This window comes from Cherax quadricarinatus, chromosome 57, assembly GCF_038502225.1.
Source record: "Cherax quadricarinatus isolate ZL_2023a chromosome 57, ASM3850222v1, whole genome shotgun sequence".
In the NCBI taxonomy this organism is placed as follows: Eukaryota; Metazoa; Arthropoda; class Malacostraca; order Decapoda; family Parastacidae; genus Cherax; species Cherax quadricarinatus.
Genome location: NC_091348.1, coordinates 23,219,960 through 23,238,197, shown reverse-complemented (window position 1 = coordinate 23,238,197; position 18,238 = coordinate 23,219,960). Strand labels below are relative to the sequence as shown.

General features: G+C 40.3%; 1 protein-coding gene across 1 annotated transcript in view; it reads left to right on the top strand.

The window, feature by feature from the left end:
- Positions 1-302: 302 nt before the first annotated feature.
- LOC128693439 (cell adhesion molecule Dscam1) overlaps positions 303-18,238 on the top strand; it is a 726,913-nt gene continuing 708,977 nt past the window's right edge. Inside the window, exon 1 of the mRNA XM_070097271.1 lies at positions 303-843. Coding sequence (XP_069953372.1) covers positions 774-843 — 70 coding nt within the window. The 5' untranslated portion in view covers positions 303-773. The remainder of the gene's footprint in view (positions 844-18,238) is intronic.

Sequence of the window (18,238 nt, the reverse complement as noted above, 5' to 3'; positions counted from 1 at the left end):
TGGTGTTAACGATGACAGGGATTATAGCGGTGATGACAGTGGTGGTGGTGATGATTGTAGTTGTGGTACTGACTAGTGTTGGTGCTGATAGTGGAGATGATGATAGTGGAGATGATGATCGTAGTGGTGATGCTAGTGGTGACGGTAGTGATAGTGACCTTGATAATATTAGTGGTGCTGACTAGTGATGAAAGTGGTGCTGGTAATGACTGTGGAAACGACTGTAGAGAGGTGAAGCAGGAAAATGAGAATGGGAAATAGAACATGAGGAGAAAGAGTAGGAGGAGGAGGAGGAAGAGGAGGAGGAGGAGGAGGAGGAGGAGGAGGAGAAGCACGAGGAGGAAGAGGAGGTTGTGGGTTGATCATAGGGTCAGTGTTGTACATAGAGTCAGTGAGTGAGGGTGTCGCTGCTACTCTCACACCCGCCTCTCCCACACTACAATATAATATTCCCTGTTATTATTATTTCAGTGTTGTAGTTTTGCAGTTAGCGGCTGCTAGAGTCATGTTATATGTGGCGTGATAACTTGAGATTATATATACCAGGAATTAGAAGTAATAACAGTAGTTAAGAGTGAGATTTATTACTTAAACGTACCAAGAAATTATTAGAGAAGCAATTAAAAGACTTTTGACAAATTTGTGAACTTGAGATGTTGAAATTAATTAGTTGTACACGGTAATTAAGATTAATTAAGTGAGGTGTTTACAGCCAGCATGGCTTACAGAACCGGCTGAAAATATTTGGTTTAGACACGTGTTAACTTACGGACATGCACGTGGCAACTATGTCCTTTTCAGTGTGGCTACGTACCTGGGCTTTTATCACAGCCCAACATACAGGTAAGATCATCCCTAAGGAAACGTACGTACCTAGTTACATTGTTACATGTCATACACGTGTTGTAATTATAGATGCTAGTGATGGGGTTGTGATGCAAGGTACAGCATATATCCTCCCATTCCTTGGATCAAGCATGATTACCTCCAATTCACCAGGTGTTATTCGACTTCTACGGGTTTAGGGTTTCTCTTACGAAGATGAATCTTCAGTGAATTTATGTGAGAAACATATGAGGTGAAAATGATCTTATACAAGTTTGTATGCAGTTACTGGGTATATTGTATGTATATACACACTCAGAGGTTCATATATCTTACGACTATATACCAAGATATATATATATATATATATATATATATATATATATATATATATATATATATATATATATATATATATATATATATATATATATATATATATATATAGTATATATATATATGTGTGTCGTGCCGAATATGTAAAACTGGTCAATTAGCAATAACTCATTTAAAATTAAGTCCTTTCTAAAATTTTCTCTTATACGTTTAAAGATATTTTTTTTTATTAAGGTTGATGTAAAAATTTATAATTTTGCAACAAAAGAATCTTAGAAAACTTACCTAACCTTATTATAATAATCCCAATTTATTTTAGCCTAACCCAACTAAATATATTTTAGATTTGTTTACAGTAATTTAATACTAAACAAATACAGTGAAATATATTTTTTTCGTTAGGTTCAGAATGATTTTGGCGAAATTATTGCATACACAAATTTTCACTTGTCCTATATGGCAAGATGAGCGTTGCTATTTAAGCCAAGATCGCAAGTTCTGCCTATTCGGCACGACGTATATATATATACATATATATATATATATATATATATATATATATATATATATATATATATATATATATATATATATATATATATATATATATATATATATATATATATATATATATATATATATATATATATATAATATATATATATATATATATAATGTATATGTATATATATATATATATTATATATATATATTATATATATATATATATGTAATATATGTATATATATTATATATACATATACATTATATATATATATATATTATGGGGAGGTACCACCTCTACCTGTGGACCCTCATCCTCAGAGAAGACAATAAGCGTACCTCAGGGAAAACTCAAGGTTCTCCCCGGAGTTGTTTGAATATTTTCTTCTCCTACCACCCCCTATATATTTATGCTACATGTTAACTTTATTAATAGACAGAATACATTGATAGAAAACACGAACATGAATACATTGGTACAATATATCAAAGGTTATGAATCTCCTTCAGCTCTGGACGCGAGCCCAGTATACAGCATGCATTTCCCCTCTGGCTGGCCACGCTGAAGCGCTGGAATATAAAAGTGGCTGCCCTTGGGTCCCTGGTGGTGTCGATGAGTCTCGAACCCAGTTCTTTAAGGAAACGTGTGGCATTGTTTCCCCATGATCCCAAGGTTTCTGATTCCACCGAGACAAATTGATATTATTGGCTTATGTCCCTGTACTTGCTGATCTTGTACTCCTCCCTGTCGTCAGCAGCTCCTCCCTGTCGCCCGACACTCTGATGGATATAGGTGTCAGCCAGTGTGGACACACAGTTATAGTCCCATGCTATGAGCTTGCCATTCTTCCAGGGATAGATGGTGATCCCATCTGGGCGGTTTGCTGGGTTGTGAGTATTGTTGGCTGCTAGTGATCGGGGCTCTCTCTCGGCTGGGTATCCAGCTATAGCAAGGGTTCTCTTTATGTTGTCGTTGACTTCATTGTGTCTTGCATGCCAGTCCTTGATTTTGAAGCAGTTAAGTCCATACAAACCATATTGGTAGGCTTGAGCATCGCCGCAAATACACGTTTATTCCGTTGGAATTGGGTCAGGAAGGCGCAGAGCCACTGCAATACGGAGGGTCTTAGGGTCGAGGCGTGTTCCCATTGCCAAAATGGGACCTGTTTGGAGGAAGTCTCCGAAGCGAGGTGCACTCACAACTTGGAGATGGGCAGGCTCTCTGTCTGATGTTTCAGCTCTAAGCATGTTGGCAAGCACGTTTTCAGAGATGGGGCCTTCCCAACTTGACTGTAGGTCAATGCTGCAATAGATTTTAGTGCATATATATATATATATATATATATATATATATATATATATATATATATATATATATATATATATATATATATATATATATATATAAAGAGAGAGAGAGAGAGAGAGAGAGAGAGAGAGAGAGTCTTGTGAACTAAAGAAACACTCGTAAATAATCTGGAGATCACTGAAGAGCTTATCGCAAATGATCACAGATCTATTACTATTAATATTACCTGGCAGTGCTAGAATAAGGATAACGGTAAAAGTCTCCGATTTTTGTTCTACCGATTATATTGGACTTAGGGAACACATCTCGATCAGGGTAATCTAGCTAATGATTTTATTGATGATCGTACTTACGATTACGAAAGGATCTGCGTTTATCATATTTTTTTTATCTTAATAATATACAACGTGCTTAGAGTATATACATTCCCCAGAGAGAAATTAGGTCAAATAATAATCCTAAATGGGTTAACAGGAGGCTAAAGCATCTATTAGGAGAGAAAATGGGAATTTATATGCGCATCAAAAGAGGAGAGGTTAACCTTAATGACTAATACGTTCACTTTTAAAGAGAAGTAAAAAGGTTATTAGAAAGGCTGAACGTGACTATGAAATTAATGTTGCTAATGAATCAAAGACTAATCCAAAAGGGATTCGTTCAAGTGTATAGGACGAAGGTGAGGGAAAAGTAGGACCTCTGAAAATTGGGAATGGACAGCTGACAGATAACGAACTGGAAATATGTTCTCTATTTAATGATTATTTTTTGTCAGTCTTCACACAAGAACAAGAAAATGGGATTCCAGACATTAACAATTATTCGGTTCCTGAAGAATTCAAATTAACTAATATTTCTGTCACGAGGGGCATAGTTATCAACGAGATAGATAAATTGAAACAAAGTAAGTCCCGGGACCCGACGAGTTGTTTTCCAAGGTACTTAAAGAATGCAAGATAATAATATCTTCATTTACTACAAGTACATGTACAAGGTATACAGACCATAGCTGACATCAACGACATACTACTATATAGAAAGCCCCTTGTTGTGCAGAGCATTTCGGGCAAATTAGATAAGTTTTGTCCCAGGATGCGACCCACACCAGTCGACTAACACCAAGGTACTCATTTTTCTGATGGGTAAAAATAGACAACCAGTGCAAGGAAACACGTCCGAAGTTTCCACCCCTTCGCCGGGAATCGAGCCCAGACCCAGAAGGGGCACCGTGAAACTTAGTCAGCCATTAACGAGCGTGTTTTATGCGTCCATCCTAACTAATGTTGTGCCAGTGATGTGGAATTAGCTAATGTAGTTCGTATATTCAAATCAGGGGATAAGTCCATTCCTTCAAATTACCGTCCAATAAGCCTGACGTCTATAGCAGGCAAATTATTAGAATCAGTTATAGTTGATATTATTAGAAGTCACCTTGAAGAGCATAATTTGATTAATGAATCTCGGTATGAGTCCACGAGAGGTCGTTCCTGCCTGACAAATTTAATGATGTTCTTCAATAAAACATTTGAGGCAGTTGACAGTGATAAGGAATATGATATTGTTTATTTAGATTTCAGTAAAGGCCTCGATAGAATACCTCAGAAAAGACTCTTAAGAAAAGTGGCAGCTCATGGTATACGAGGTAAAGTTCTAGCATGGACAAAGGCATGACTTACCAATAAAAAGCAGAGAGTTTCCATTAATGGCGTCAAATCTGAATGAGGATTAGTCACTTTTTTTTTATATTTTTATTAAAACAAAATCACAATATAACAATTAAAATATATAAACTTCAAATGCGAACAAAAAGGGTCTCCATACTGTAAGACATTACACACATGGCATCCTGAGGCCAGTTGTACATTCTAACTGTTGCTAAAAACCCTAAAACTATCCCTTCTTTATTACAACATACAGATATGAAGAAACAACATTAAATTATTTCGTGTACTAACTCACTTTTCCTACCATAAAAAAAAAAAAAAAAACTCACCGATCTGATGTTAAAAAATTTAAACCCTTTTTTTCCACACTGTCACAAATGCCATGGAAGTTAATGACTAGTCTATCTCATACTTTAGTAAGTACTTATTTCACATAATATACAAACAATTAAAAAGTAACATGCCCTATATAGATACTGAACATAGTGTTAATATCCTACAATACTAAAGATAAAAGCCATGAACCTGATGCTCTTCCCAATATTATATATGTTTTATCACATATTTTACAATATTTATGAACAAAAAGCCAAGGTAACATACTTGGACTGTCAAAAGCTTAAAGTATAATTATCCTCCAACATGGCTGCCCACCGCGTCTAATACCATAGAATATCCATTTAAATAAACTTCCGTACATGTCCCTTATTAACAAAAACAATTTCTTTCTTTAAACTCACCTTTGATCACTCAACTTCTGTTACACTGAAAATCCTTACTGTAATAATGCCACTCACGGCTTATGATACATATTACTAAAGAGATCTAGTTAGGACACAAGATCTCACAAGGACCTACATATGTATATAATAATTGTGTCGCATGACACAAAGGCCATCTTAAAAAGTTGTTAATATACACACATATACATTTACATATATTTACATACATATATATGTATACACCTACACATATACCTACATACTCATACACACACATAACACAATAAAAGAAAAGCTTTTATTACCAATTGTTTTTGTCTTGTAACGTCAGTACAATGCACGACAAACGGTAATAATACTTTGACGTGCATTGATAAGCATAAAACTGCTCTTTTTCATACCCATCCATACCATACAACTCTCAAACAACCTTACCACGTTCACGTATCCTCCAATATAGTCATATCCTCGCTTAAAAAGGAAAACGGTCCCTTTTTACTTAGCACATTAATTAGTCTCTTTACCGTAATATTTCTGTATGATTCTGGAAACAATGTTTCCCACCTTTTTCCATAAATTAGTTTATTTCTACATACTGTACGATATATTCTCGCCGCAATTGCCCTAATTCTAATCTCCCCCTCCCTTTTTCCCTCAATCCCCAGGAAAAAACAAGAAATCTGATACAACGTACATAATGGCTCTCCTTACATCCTCAGACACCCCTCGTACCTCTAATGTTAGGGCTCGCAGAATCTTTACGTTACCCCCTCCCATTAACTTGAAAACTCTTACCAGCCACAACCGTACCTCCCTCAACTCTTTACAAAAGTAAAGGGCATGAAAAGCTGTTTCTGGTTCCTCACAATGTTCGCATTTTGCTTTCCTTACCAAACCCATTACACACAAAGCAGACTTCGAAGCCAAAATTCCCATTACAAACCTATAAACTAATTCCCGTACCCTCGGCATTAATCTAAGCTTCTGGAACTCATACCAAATCTTACCCCAATCATACAAGGGGTATACCAATATCCCTTGCATGATTTCTGGTTTTCTACTCATCTCTACCAACCTTCCAACCCTAAGTTTGTCTACCTCTCCTACGACTAACAATAACCTGAGCATAGTCTCGCATTCCATTAATTTCTTTCCTCCCCACCAACGCCGGACATCTTCCATCACTCTCCCCACACTCACTCCTTTTACCCCCCTCCCATACGAACCTCTCGGCCCCAGCGCCAAAAGTCCTACTCCCCTCTGCGTACATTCCTCATGACCACCTCTTTACTGAGCCATGCCTTTCCAAAACCCAAAACATCACCGAGCACCCTTCTCTGTATCTCTTGTATCTCCTGCCCTCGTAAAGGACACACCACAGCAACATTCCACACTTTACTATATACCATTGGAATTTATTATTATTGCCCTTTGCATTAAAGTAACATCCCTCACTCTTAGGTTCCAAATCCTGTACACAACTTTCTCTCCCACCAACTCCGAGTTCATGCGTCGAGCCTCATGTTCATCAGCCATTTAGAGAATTCCACAAATTTTCAGCTTTTCCGTCACTTCCCATCCAAACTCCAACCCCATTCTACCCCCCACCCAATCCCCTATCTCTAATAATTTCGATTTAACTCTGTTGACTCTCATACCCGACGCCTCCCCAAAAATCTTCGTTACCCTCCCAACCTTTCTCAATCCGTCTACATCATCGTTGTATCGTCCACATATCCTACTACCTCTGTAAGCCCCTCCCCCTCCCCTTGTAAATTTTTTTTTTCTTCAACCATTTCATAAAACGGGTGTTGCAAACACGCAAACAGAATTTGAGACATAGGACACCCTTGTCTCAGACCCTTCTCCGTTTCCAACATTCTACCCAACCTACCATTTATTTGCACCTGTATCACCGCTCCCGCATACAGTATCTCAACCCACTTTACAATATCTTCACCAAAACCCAGACATCTTAAATTAGCTACCAAGAACTCCCTATTCACACCGTTATATGCATTCTCCCAATCAATGCCCAAAATTCCTCCCCCCTTGCAATCCTTTAAGAATTCCCTAATTTGACTATGTCCATCCCTCATGCTATGACCCGGAATTCCCAACTGACCCTTAGTGTTCAGTGGTCAGTCGTCACGTGAGGTCACAGACCCTGAGCTGCTTGGGGATTAGCGTGGACGGTTACAAAGCATGGCTTGCTTCTACAGTGTTTTAAAAGCTGAGGTTGGAGAGTTGAAGGAGGAGGTCTTGCTTCTCCAGGAGGAGATTAGGAGGCTGAAGGTCCACCTCAATGGGCCTGGGAGAGAGTGTGAGGTGGTTGGAGATGTGGGGAATGAGGCTTCTAGCAGTGAGGTGCAGTCTGTCTCTCACTGTGAGGAGGCTGTAGGTGGGGTGGTAGCAACGGCTACCAGCAGTGAGGTGCAGCCCAGCACCTGCTACAAGTGGCGAGTTGTTCACAGTAATGGGAGGCGCATCAGATGAAGGAAAGTTAAGAGTGCAGATCTGAAGGTAGGAAATCGCTTCTCTGTTCTCCAGGATGAATGTACTTCAGTGGCCAGTGAAGGTAAGGGTACTACTGCCCCTGCTAATGAAGGTAAGCGCATTCTTGTGGTTGGTGACTCTCAGGTAAGATATGTTGATCGTGCTTTTTGTAATAGGAATAAGAAGATGAGAGATAGAGTGTGCTTCCCTGGAGCTGGTGTTGGGGACATTGTCAACAGACTGGATAATATCATGTCAGGTAATGGGAACAAGCCCATTATCTGTCTCAGTGCTGGTGGAAATGATATTGGGAAGGGTAGGAGAGAAGAGCTGCTAGATAAGTACAGGTCAGCTATAGATTTCATTAAGTCTAAGGGAGGGATCCCAATCATATGTAGCATCTTGCCTAGAAGGGGAGTAGGAAATGAATGGTTGTCTAGGGCAATTGGTGTAAATTGCTGGCTAGACAGATACTGCAAGGAACTTGCAATCCCATTCATTGACAACTGGAACAACTTTTATGGCAAACATGATATGTATGCAAGGGATGGGGTTCATCTCTCTGGGGCAGGGGTGGTAGCACTTGCAGACTCGATTGAGAAGGCCATTGGTGAAATGCCTATGATTTTAAACTGATGGAAGATAGAGGTATGGGTGTGTGTGGGAAACAAGCAGGTTGCAACACTAGGGTTGGAAACAGTAAATGTATAAAAGGCATTCAGCATGAAGTTATAAATAAAGACAATAGAACAGGTCAGCAAACAAAGGGGGACAGCAGAGGGCAGCAAGGGACTAGCTCCCTTAAGGTTTACTATACTAATAGCAGGAGTGTTAGAAATAAGATAGATGAGCTAAGATTAATTGCAAGTGCAGGAAACATAGATATTATTGCTATAACAGAGACCTGGCTCAATCTGAAAGATAGAGAGATGCCCTCTGAATGTCACATACAAGGCTATAAATTATTCCACACTGACAGGGTCAACAGGAAAGGTGGTGGAGTAGCGATGTATGTCAGAGACAATTTAAATTGTTGTGTTAGACAAGATATTAAATTAGAAGCGTCAGCCACTGAATCTGTTTGGTTACAGCTTCTCGAGGGCCGAGAAAAACTAATTTTGGGTGTGATTTACAGGGCCCCAAATCTTGATAGGGAGTGCAGTAAACTTCTATGGGACGAAATTCGTAAGGCATCTACATACGAAAATGTTGTGCTAATGGGAGATTTCAACTATAGACAGATTGACTGGAGCAATTTGACAGGAAATTTAGAGTCGGGTGACTTTCTTGATACGATCCAGGATTGTTTTTTAAAACAGTTTGTGACAGAGCCAACTAGGGGAAATAACCTCCTTGACTTGGTTCTTGCCAGTAGGGAAACACTAATTAATAATCTTGAGGTTAATGATGAGCTTGGGGAGAGTGATCACAAATCACTCAGTTTTAACATATCATGGAATTCCCCTAATAATGGCAATCAAGTCTCCGTCCCTGACTTTCGCTTGGCTGATTTCATAGGACTGAAAAATTACTTAGGTGGGCTGAACTGGAATGACCTGACTAGGGGTCAGGTAGGTGGTGATGGTTGCCGATATGATGCTTTCCAGGGCATAGTTCTAGCTGCTCAGTCAAATTATGTTCCAAATAGGGAAATCAGATCAAACAAAAATGATCCTAAATGGATGAACAATAGATTAAAATATCTGATTGGTCAAAAGAGAGGCATATATAGGCAAATCAAAAGAGGAGAGGGGCAATTAAAAAATCGATATATTCAGTTAAAGAGAGAAATAAAAAAGGGAATTAGAAAAGCAAATAGAGATTATGAGGTTAAAGTTGCAAGAGAATCGAAGACTAACCCAAAAGGATTCTTTCAGGTATACAGAAGTAAGATCAGGGACAAGATAGGCCCACTCAAAAGTTCCTCGGGTCAGCTCACTGACAGTGATAAGGAAATGTGTAGAATTTTTAACACATACTTCCTCTCAGTTTTTACACAGGAGGATACCAGCGATATTCCAGTAATGATAAATTATGTAGAACAGGACGATAATAAACTGTGCACTATTAGGGTCACAAGTGACATGGTCCTTAGGCAAATAGATAAATTAAAACCTAACAAATCCCCAGGCCCTGATGAACTGTATGCAAGGGTTCTAAAGGAATGTAAAGAGGAGCTTAGCACACCTTTGGCTAATCTTTTCAACATATCACTACAAACTGGCATGGTGCCAGATAAGTGGAAAATGGCAAATGTGATACCTATTTTCAAAACAGGTGACAGGTCCTTAGCTTCGAACTATAGACCAATAAGCCTAACCTCCATAGTGGGAAAATTTATGGAATCAATAATTGCCGAGGCAGTTCGTAGCCACCTTGAAAAGCATAAATTAATCAACGAATCTCAGCATGGTTTTACAAAGGGGCGTTCCTGCCTTACGAATTTATTAACTTTTTTCACTAAGGTATTTGAGGAGGTAGATCATGGTAATGAATATGATATTGTGTATATGGACTTCAGTAAGGCTTTTGACAGGGTCCCACATCAGAGACTATTGAGGAAAATTAAAGCACATGGAATAGGAGGAGAAATTTTTTCCTGGATAGAGGCATGGTTGACAAATAGGCAGCAGAGAGTTTGCATAAATGGGGAGAAATCAGAGTGGGGAAGCGTCACGAGCGGTGTTCCACAGGGGTCAGTGTTGGGCCCCCTGCTGTTCACAATCTACATAAACGACATAGATGAGGGCATAAAGAGCGACATCGGCAAGTTTGCCGATGACACCAAAATAGGCCGTCGAATTCATTCTGACGAGGACATTCGAGCACTCCAGGAAGATTTGAATAGACTGATGCAGTGGTCGGAGAAGTGGCAGATGCAGTTTAATATAGACAAATGCAAAGTTCTAAATGTTGGACAGGACAATAACCATGCCACATATAAACTAAATAATGTAGATCTTAATATTACGGATTGCGAAAAAGATTTAGGAGTTCTGGTTAGCAGTAATCTGAAACCAAGACAACAGTGCATAAGTGTTCGCAATAAAGCTAATAGAATCCTTGGCTTCATATCAAGAAGCATAAATAATAGGAGCTTATGTACAATACCACCTATCACCTGCTTCATCCTATTCCCTAGTATCTTCGTAAAAATCTTATAGTCAGTACACATTAAAGATATGGCCCTGTACGTGCTCAGTGTTCTCCCCTCCTTCTTTTTCTTGACTAGTACGACCACACCCGTCCTCTGTGCCCTTCCTAACATTCCTTCCCGCAGCATACAATTTATTACCTGAACCAGACAATACTTTATGTGGTCCCATTGAACTCTATAAAAATCATTGGAATTTCATCGATTCCAGGCGCTTTCCCCATACTTAAATTGAACACCGCCTCTTTCACTTCATCCAACCAATTACACCATCCATCCCAACTACTTCCTCCCTACATTTCCCCAAGGCTTGTACCCCCCATCCTTTCCTTGCTACCTATCCGAAAGTTACCCTTCGCCCATTTCCTTTTAAACAAATAATCAGCATAATTACTTATTCCGTCAGTTGTCACTAGCATTTGCCCCTTGTTATATCCTTCCAAATCTTCACTAACCTCTAAATGTAAAATAGTGGACTCCTGTTGCCTGATTAGAAAATTTCTCAACACACTTTCCAAAGGCTTATCTCCCCATAGTACTGCGTCCATCCCCGCCCTTACCCTTATTTCATCAAATCTTTCATTATGTATTTCCTTTAATTTATCTCTGAGCAATAATATGTCTTCAAACTGCTGTCCCCCCTCTTTCATAACACTCATTGAGCTGCTGTTCCAAATAATTCTGTAAACCATACCTCCACCTCGCCTCCTCCCTTCCCTTACATTTATAAAAACCCACTATACCAGGTTTAGCCCTATTTTCCCACCAGTCCAAGATACTCTTTGCCCCATCTCTTGCCCTCCACAAATGGTTCCACCATTCACCAAACTCTGCACTCACCACCCCACTCCTCACTAGCCTAGCATTTAACTTCCAGAAACCTGACTGTATCTTTACCACACCCACCCAATCCAGCTCTGCCAAACCCGCCCTATGATCAGAAAACCCCACATCCAATGTTTTCACCTCTCTCATGCAAACTGCCTCCGATGTATAAATCCTATCTAACCTTGCTGAATAACCTCGTCTGACAAAAGTAAAATCTATTTGCCAAGCCCCCCTCCCCGCCACATCCCTAACCCTCACATCCTGCAACACATTGCGTAATGCCCCTAACACACATCCCACCCTCCTTGGCTCCACATCCCCCCCCTTATTACACAGTTCCAATCCCCACCAATTATAGTGACTAGAGGTAAACCTCTTAAATGATACATCAAGATGTCTCTTGCAAAACCCTCTTTTACTTTGATTGTGTTCTCCGCTGGCATGTAAACCCCTACAAAACATACCCTAGATTCTCCCCACTTGCCATCCACTCTCACCACCCTCCCCCCCTTCTTCCCATTTTATAATACGTAAGGGACCGTTTTCTTTCACAGCTACAGCCACTCCGCCTTTTAACCAAACAGACCCACTTACATACAATTTATATCCTTTTAATAACAATGTACAGCCTATCTTATAATTATGCTGTTGTATAAAACATACATCCACGTTATACCTCCGTAAGAACCATTCCATCCAAACACGTTTCACTTCATTCCTCAATCCATTTACATTAATAGTTACTACCATGAATTATTTTAAAAACGGCGGTTTACCCCTCTGCCTCGGGACAAGTCCTACTATACTGTCCTGCTGAATAGATTCTTTTTTGGCTGATTGCTTGTTTACCCCACCCTATCCCCCGTTTATCCCATAAACTGTTCATCCTTTCATTACCCTTCCCCGCACTCCCCGTGTGGCTTACTTCCTTTTTCCAAGACTTTACTCCAGATCTTTGACATGGAGTGAGAACATCGTCCATCTCCGACGTTCCTGCCATTCTCTTACATGAACTTCCTTCCCCACACACCTCTTCATTTGTCTTTTCCTCCCTATGAACTTCTGCCACAACTGTGTGCACATTACCATTAGTGCACAAAGCATTCCCAATCACCAGATCTTGATGCAATTTTACCGGTACATGGTTACTCTTTGCAACCTCCAGACTACCCTCAACTTCATTCAGAAAGGAGCTTAGAACCTCCTCCAGTAAGCCATCCTGTTGGCTTGTACGCTCGTCATCACTCAGTCTCGTCATCGATATTGCCTTCCCCTTTTCACCTGGTAATGTTATGCATCTGTCCATTTCCACCTCTGCCCTATCAACTTCTTCACTCCAATGGCAAGGTGTCTTGGTTTGTCGTATCCTGTCTCCGACGTATCCATACCATTCCGCTGATGTATGAGCAATGGTAACTGGTCCCTCCTTCCTCCTTTCTTATGGCATTGAGCTGCCATATGTTCAAAAGACCCACATAATCTGCAAGTCTTCTGCTGTCTGGAGTAGTACACATAGACCTGAGTCCTGAAAACATCCTTGAGGATATACGATGGAATAGACTGCCTCAAAGTCATTTTCAGCATAAATGACCCCTCAGGCAGCCCCTCATAAGGTCCATTTTTCCACATCCCCAACTCGGCTGAGTGGATTTTTCCATAGTTACTGAACACTGTCAACACATCATGCTCCCTTGCCTCAAATGGAACATTTCTGACCTTCACCCACATTACATAACTTGACACATCATGTAGGCATACTTCCACCATAGTGTTCACAGCCACCCGTTTCTCTTAATATTTATTGACGATGCTAGAATAGAAGCCCGCCTCTTTAAACTTGATGAATATCCATGTAATACCATTTATGGCCACTGCATTGTTGTTCCTGTAAGCGAGCCACGAACTAATTCAACACATACAGTGTTCACCCGGCGACCATGTCTTTCAGCCATGATGATTGCTCCAAAACAGGAAAACTGCACAGCAAACCAGATGAATCAGGAGCTACTGTGCAGCCTGTCCACACAGCCCGAGAGCGATGAGGACAATGATTAGTCACTAGTGGCATTCCATTGTTCATAATTTACATTAATGACCTTGATGAAGGAATTACAAGTGACATGGCAGATTTGCTGATGATACAAAAATAAGCCTTATGATTCATTCTGAGGAGGATACCAATAAACTCCAGGAGGATTTGGACAAATTAATGTCTTGGTCAGAAAAGTGGCAGATGAAGTCCAATGTGGACAAGTGTAAAGTACTAGTCCTTTGTAATGAAAATAACCTTCGAAATTATAAACTAGGTGAAGTAGGGCTTGATCATACAGAATGTGAAAAAGACTTGGGAGTCATGGTAAGCGGAAATTTAAAGCCAAGACAGCAGTGCCTAAGTGTGCGCAATAAGGCTAGCAGATTACTAGGATTTATTTCATGAAGTGTAAGTAACAGAAGTCCAAAAGTTATTTTACAGCTCTATTACATCACTAGTGAGACCTCATTTGGATTATGCCGCTCAGTTTGGGTTTCCTTACTATATAGATTCATTGGAGAACACACAGAGAAGGACTAAAATTATTTACTGTGTAAAGAATCTCCCGTATGAAGATAGCCATAGAGCCTTGAATCTTCACTCTCTGTTGAGATGTAGAATGAAGGGAGATATCATCGAAGTGTATAAGTGTATGATGGGAATAAACAAAGTTGATATTAAAAGTACTGAGGATATCGAACCAGGTAAGAACCAGAAAGAAAAGATTTAAGTTGGATAAATTTAGATTTAGCAAGGACATAGGTAAGTACTTGTTTTCGAACAGAGTTTTGGATGTGTGAAACATCTTCTGTGTAGGGTGATAGAGGCCAAGACAAATGTATGAGCGGGAGGGGCTGGGTTTGATTGGTGTCGTGGGTATGGAAGTAAATTCTTGGGTAGCTTTGGGTATGGCCCTGCCTTGTAAGGGCCAGATGGCTTTTTGCAGTGTTCATTCTTAAGTTCATATGTTTTTCATGCCCACTATAAAAATTAATTACTGGGATATTGTTAGTGTCTTCTTGTGTGCAAACCGAGAGAAAGTAATTATTAAGAATTGAGCACATTTCATTCTCCTTGTCAATAAGATTCCCAGAGTTATTTATAAGGGGACCTATTTTATCTTTAAGTTTTGTTCTATAAACTTAGAAAAAACCTTTTGGGCTAGTTTTCGAATCCCTAGCGCCTTTAATTTCGTAGTCCCGTTTAGGTTTTCTTATCCCTTTTTTAATATCTCTCTTAATGTCAATATACTGATTCATAAGATGACCTTCACCTCTTCTGATGCTCCTATAAATTCCTTTCTTTTGCCCTAAAAGATATTTGAGCCTATTTTTCATCCATTTAGGGGCATTTCTATTCGATCTAACCTCTTTATATGGAATGAATGTACTTTGGGCAGCATGTATAGTGTTTTGAAAGCTCTCTTATTGATAGCTCTCTTCGTTACCCTAGTCCACAGATGATAGTTGTTCTCTAAACCCATTGTAGTCTGCTAATCGAAAATCTGTGACTGTTACTGAGTTATCCCTATTATCATACTTCCATTCAATGCTAAAGGTAATTGATTTGTGATTGCTTGCACCAAGTTCCTCTAAAACCAAGAACCAAGTCAAGCAGGTTATTTCTCCTTGTAGGTTCTATTACAAACTGTTTTAAAAAACAATGATGAACTACCTCTCAGTCAAGGAATTCCAGTCAATATGACTAAAATTAAAGTCCCCTAGAATTAAAATGTTATCGTACCTTGTGGCCCTAACAAGTTCCTCTCATAGTAGTCTCCCTTGGTCCCTATCCAAGTTTGAGGGACGGTATATCACGCCTAAAATAAATTTTTCATGCCCCTCTGTAAATTCTCTCCAGATTCTGTATGTGTTATTTCAGGCATTATTCTCATTTTTATATAGCAGTTCAAGGGATCTCGGTCATACAGTGCCGACACCTCCCCCCCCCCCTCCTCCTTTCCCGATACTTCGTTCTACTTGGAACAATTTAAAACCCTGAATTTGACATTCAGCACGCATCTCTTGATTTTTCGTATTAAACCATGTCTCAGTTATGGCAAATACATCAGTGTTACTCGCACTTGCAACTAATCTCAACACTATGACTATTAGTATAATATAAGTTTAAAGACCCTCCTTTCTCTTTTCCCTTCCTGCTCATTTCTGTTTTTCCACTATACCCATTACTGTCCTTGTCACCTAGTGCCACTGGCTTCTCAATATCCACCTCATTCTGCCTATTACTGGTTCCCTTAAAACTCACAGTATTACTACACTGGGACTTCACTGTTTTCCACCCAAAACCCATACCACTAACTGTTTCTAGCTTAAAGCCCTAACAGCTCCCTCCACTACATTGGCAAATGCTCTCACCCCAGACCTAGATAAGTGAACCCCATCCCTGGCATACATGTCATTTCTGCCAAAGAAGAGGTCCCCATTGTCAATGAATGTTACTGCATTTTCCTTACATTTTTTGTCCAGCCAGCAATTGACACCAATTGCCCTGGACAACCATTCGTGTCCAACTCCTCTCCTTGGCAAAATACCACATATCATACGGTTCCCTCCCTTCTTCCTAATTATCTCTATTGCTGACTTACACCTGTTTATCAGTTTCTCCTATGTCTGCCAACAATGTTGCCTTCAATTTTGAGACATATAATAGGATTGCTCCCATTACTTGCCATGATGTCATCCAGATGGCTAACAGTATCCTCCTTCCTAGCACCAGGAAAACATACCCTCTGCCTCCTCATCTACTCACCTAGTTATACTCACCTAGTTGTGGTTGCAGGGGTCGATTCACAGCTGGCCCCGCCTCTTCACTGGCCGCTACTCGGTCACTCTTCCCGCTCCATGAGATTTATCATACCTCTTCTTAAAGCTATGTATGGATCTTGCATCCACTACATCACTACCCAAACTATCCCACTTCCTGACAACTCTGTGGCTAAAGAAATACTTCCTAACATACCTGTGGTTCATCTGAGTGTTCAACTTCCAACTGTGGCCCCTTGATGCTGTGTCCCATCTCGTGTCTTCCAGTGTCGTCAAGTCGATTTCCCTTAACCACTCCTCGTAGGACTAATCTTGTTGCTAACCTTTGCACTTTCTCTAGTTTCCTTATATGCTTCTCTAGGTGAGGGTTCCAAACTGCATACTTAAATATGGACCTAACGTACACAGTGTACAGGGTCCTGAATGACTTTTTATATAGATGTCGGAACGTTGTTCCTAAATTTGCCAGGATCCAGTAGGCTGAAGTAGTTATTTGGTTGCTGTACGTTTCAGGATGTGCACGGAGTTATACTCACCCCAAGAACCTTTTTCTTGAATGAGGTTTGTAGGCTCTGCCCCCTCCCCTAGATTGTACTCAGTCTGTGGTCTTCTTTGCCCTTCCCCAATCTTCATGACTTTGCACTTGGTGGGGTGGAACTCCAGGAGTCAGTTGCTGGACAAGGCCTACAGGCTGTACAGATACCTCTGTAGTTCTGCCTGGTCCTCGTTCGATTGAATTATTCTCATCAACTTCACGTCATCTGCAAACAGGGACACTTCGGAGTCTATTCCTTCTGTCATGTCGTTCACAAATACCAAAAACAGCACCGGTCCTGTGGCACCCTGCTCGTTACAGGCGCCCACTCTGACACCTCGCCACATACGATGACTCGCTCTTATCTTCCTGATAGGTATTCCCTGATCCATTGTAATGCCTTCCCAGTTATCCCTGCCTGGTCCTCCAGCTTTTGCACTAATCTCTTGTGTGGAACTGCATCAGACGCCTTCTTACAGTCCCAGAAAATGCATTCTACCCACCCCTCTCTCTCTTGTCCTACTGCCGTCACCTTGTCATAGAACGCCAGTAGGTTTGTGATGCAGGATTTCCTGTCCCTGAAACCGTGCTGGCTGCTGTTTATAAGCTCATTCCTTTCTAGGTGCTTCACCACTCTTCTCTGATCATTTTTTTCTATGAATTTGCATACTATACATGTCAGTGGCACTGACCTGTAGTTTATCGCTTCCTGTCTGTCTCCTTTTTTTAAAAATTGGGACTATATTTGCTGTCTTCCATACTTCTGGTAGTCGCCCTGTTTCTATAGATGTGTTGAAGATAATTGTTAGTAGTACACATAGCGCCTCTGCTCCCTCTCTCAGGACCCATGGAGAGATGTTATCCGGCCCCATCGCCTTTGAGGTATCTAGCTCGCTTAGCAGCCTCTTCACTTCTTCCTAGGTTGTATGTATTGTGTCGACCACTTGATGGTGTACCCCACCTCTCTGCCTTTCTGGAGGCCCTTCTGTCTCCTCTGTGAACGCTTCTTTGAATCTCATGTTGAGTTCCTCACATACTTCATGGTCATTTTTT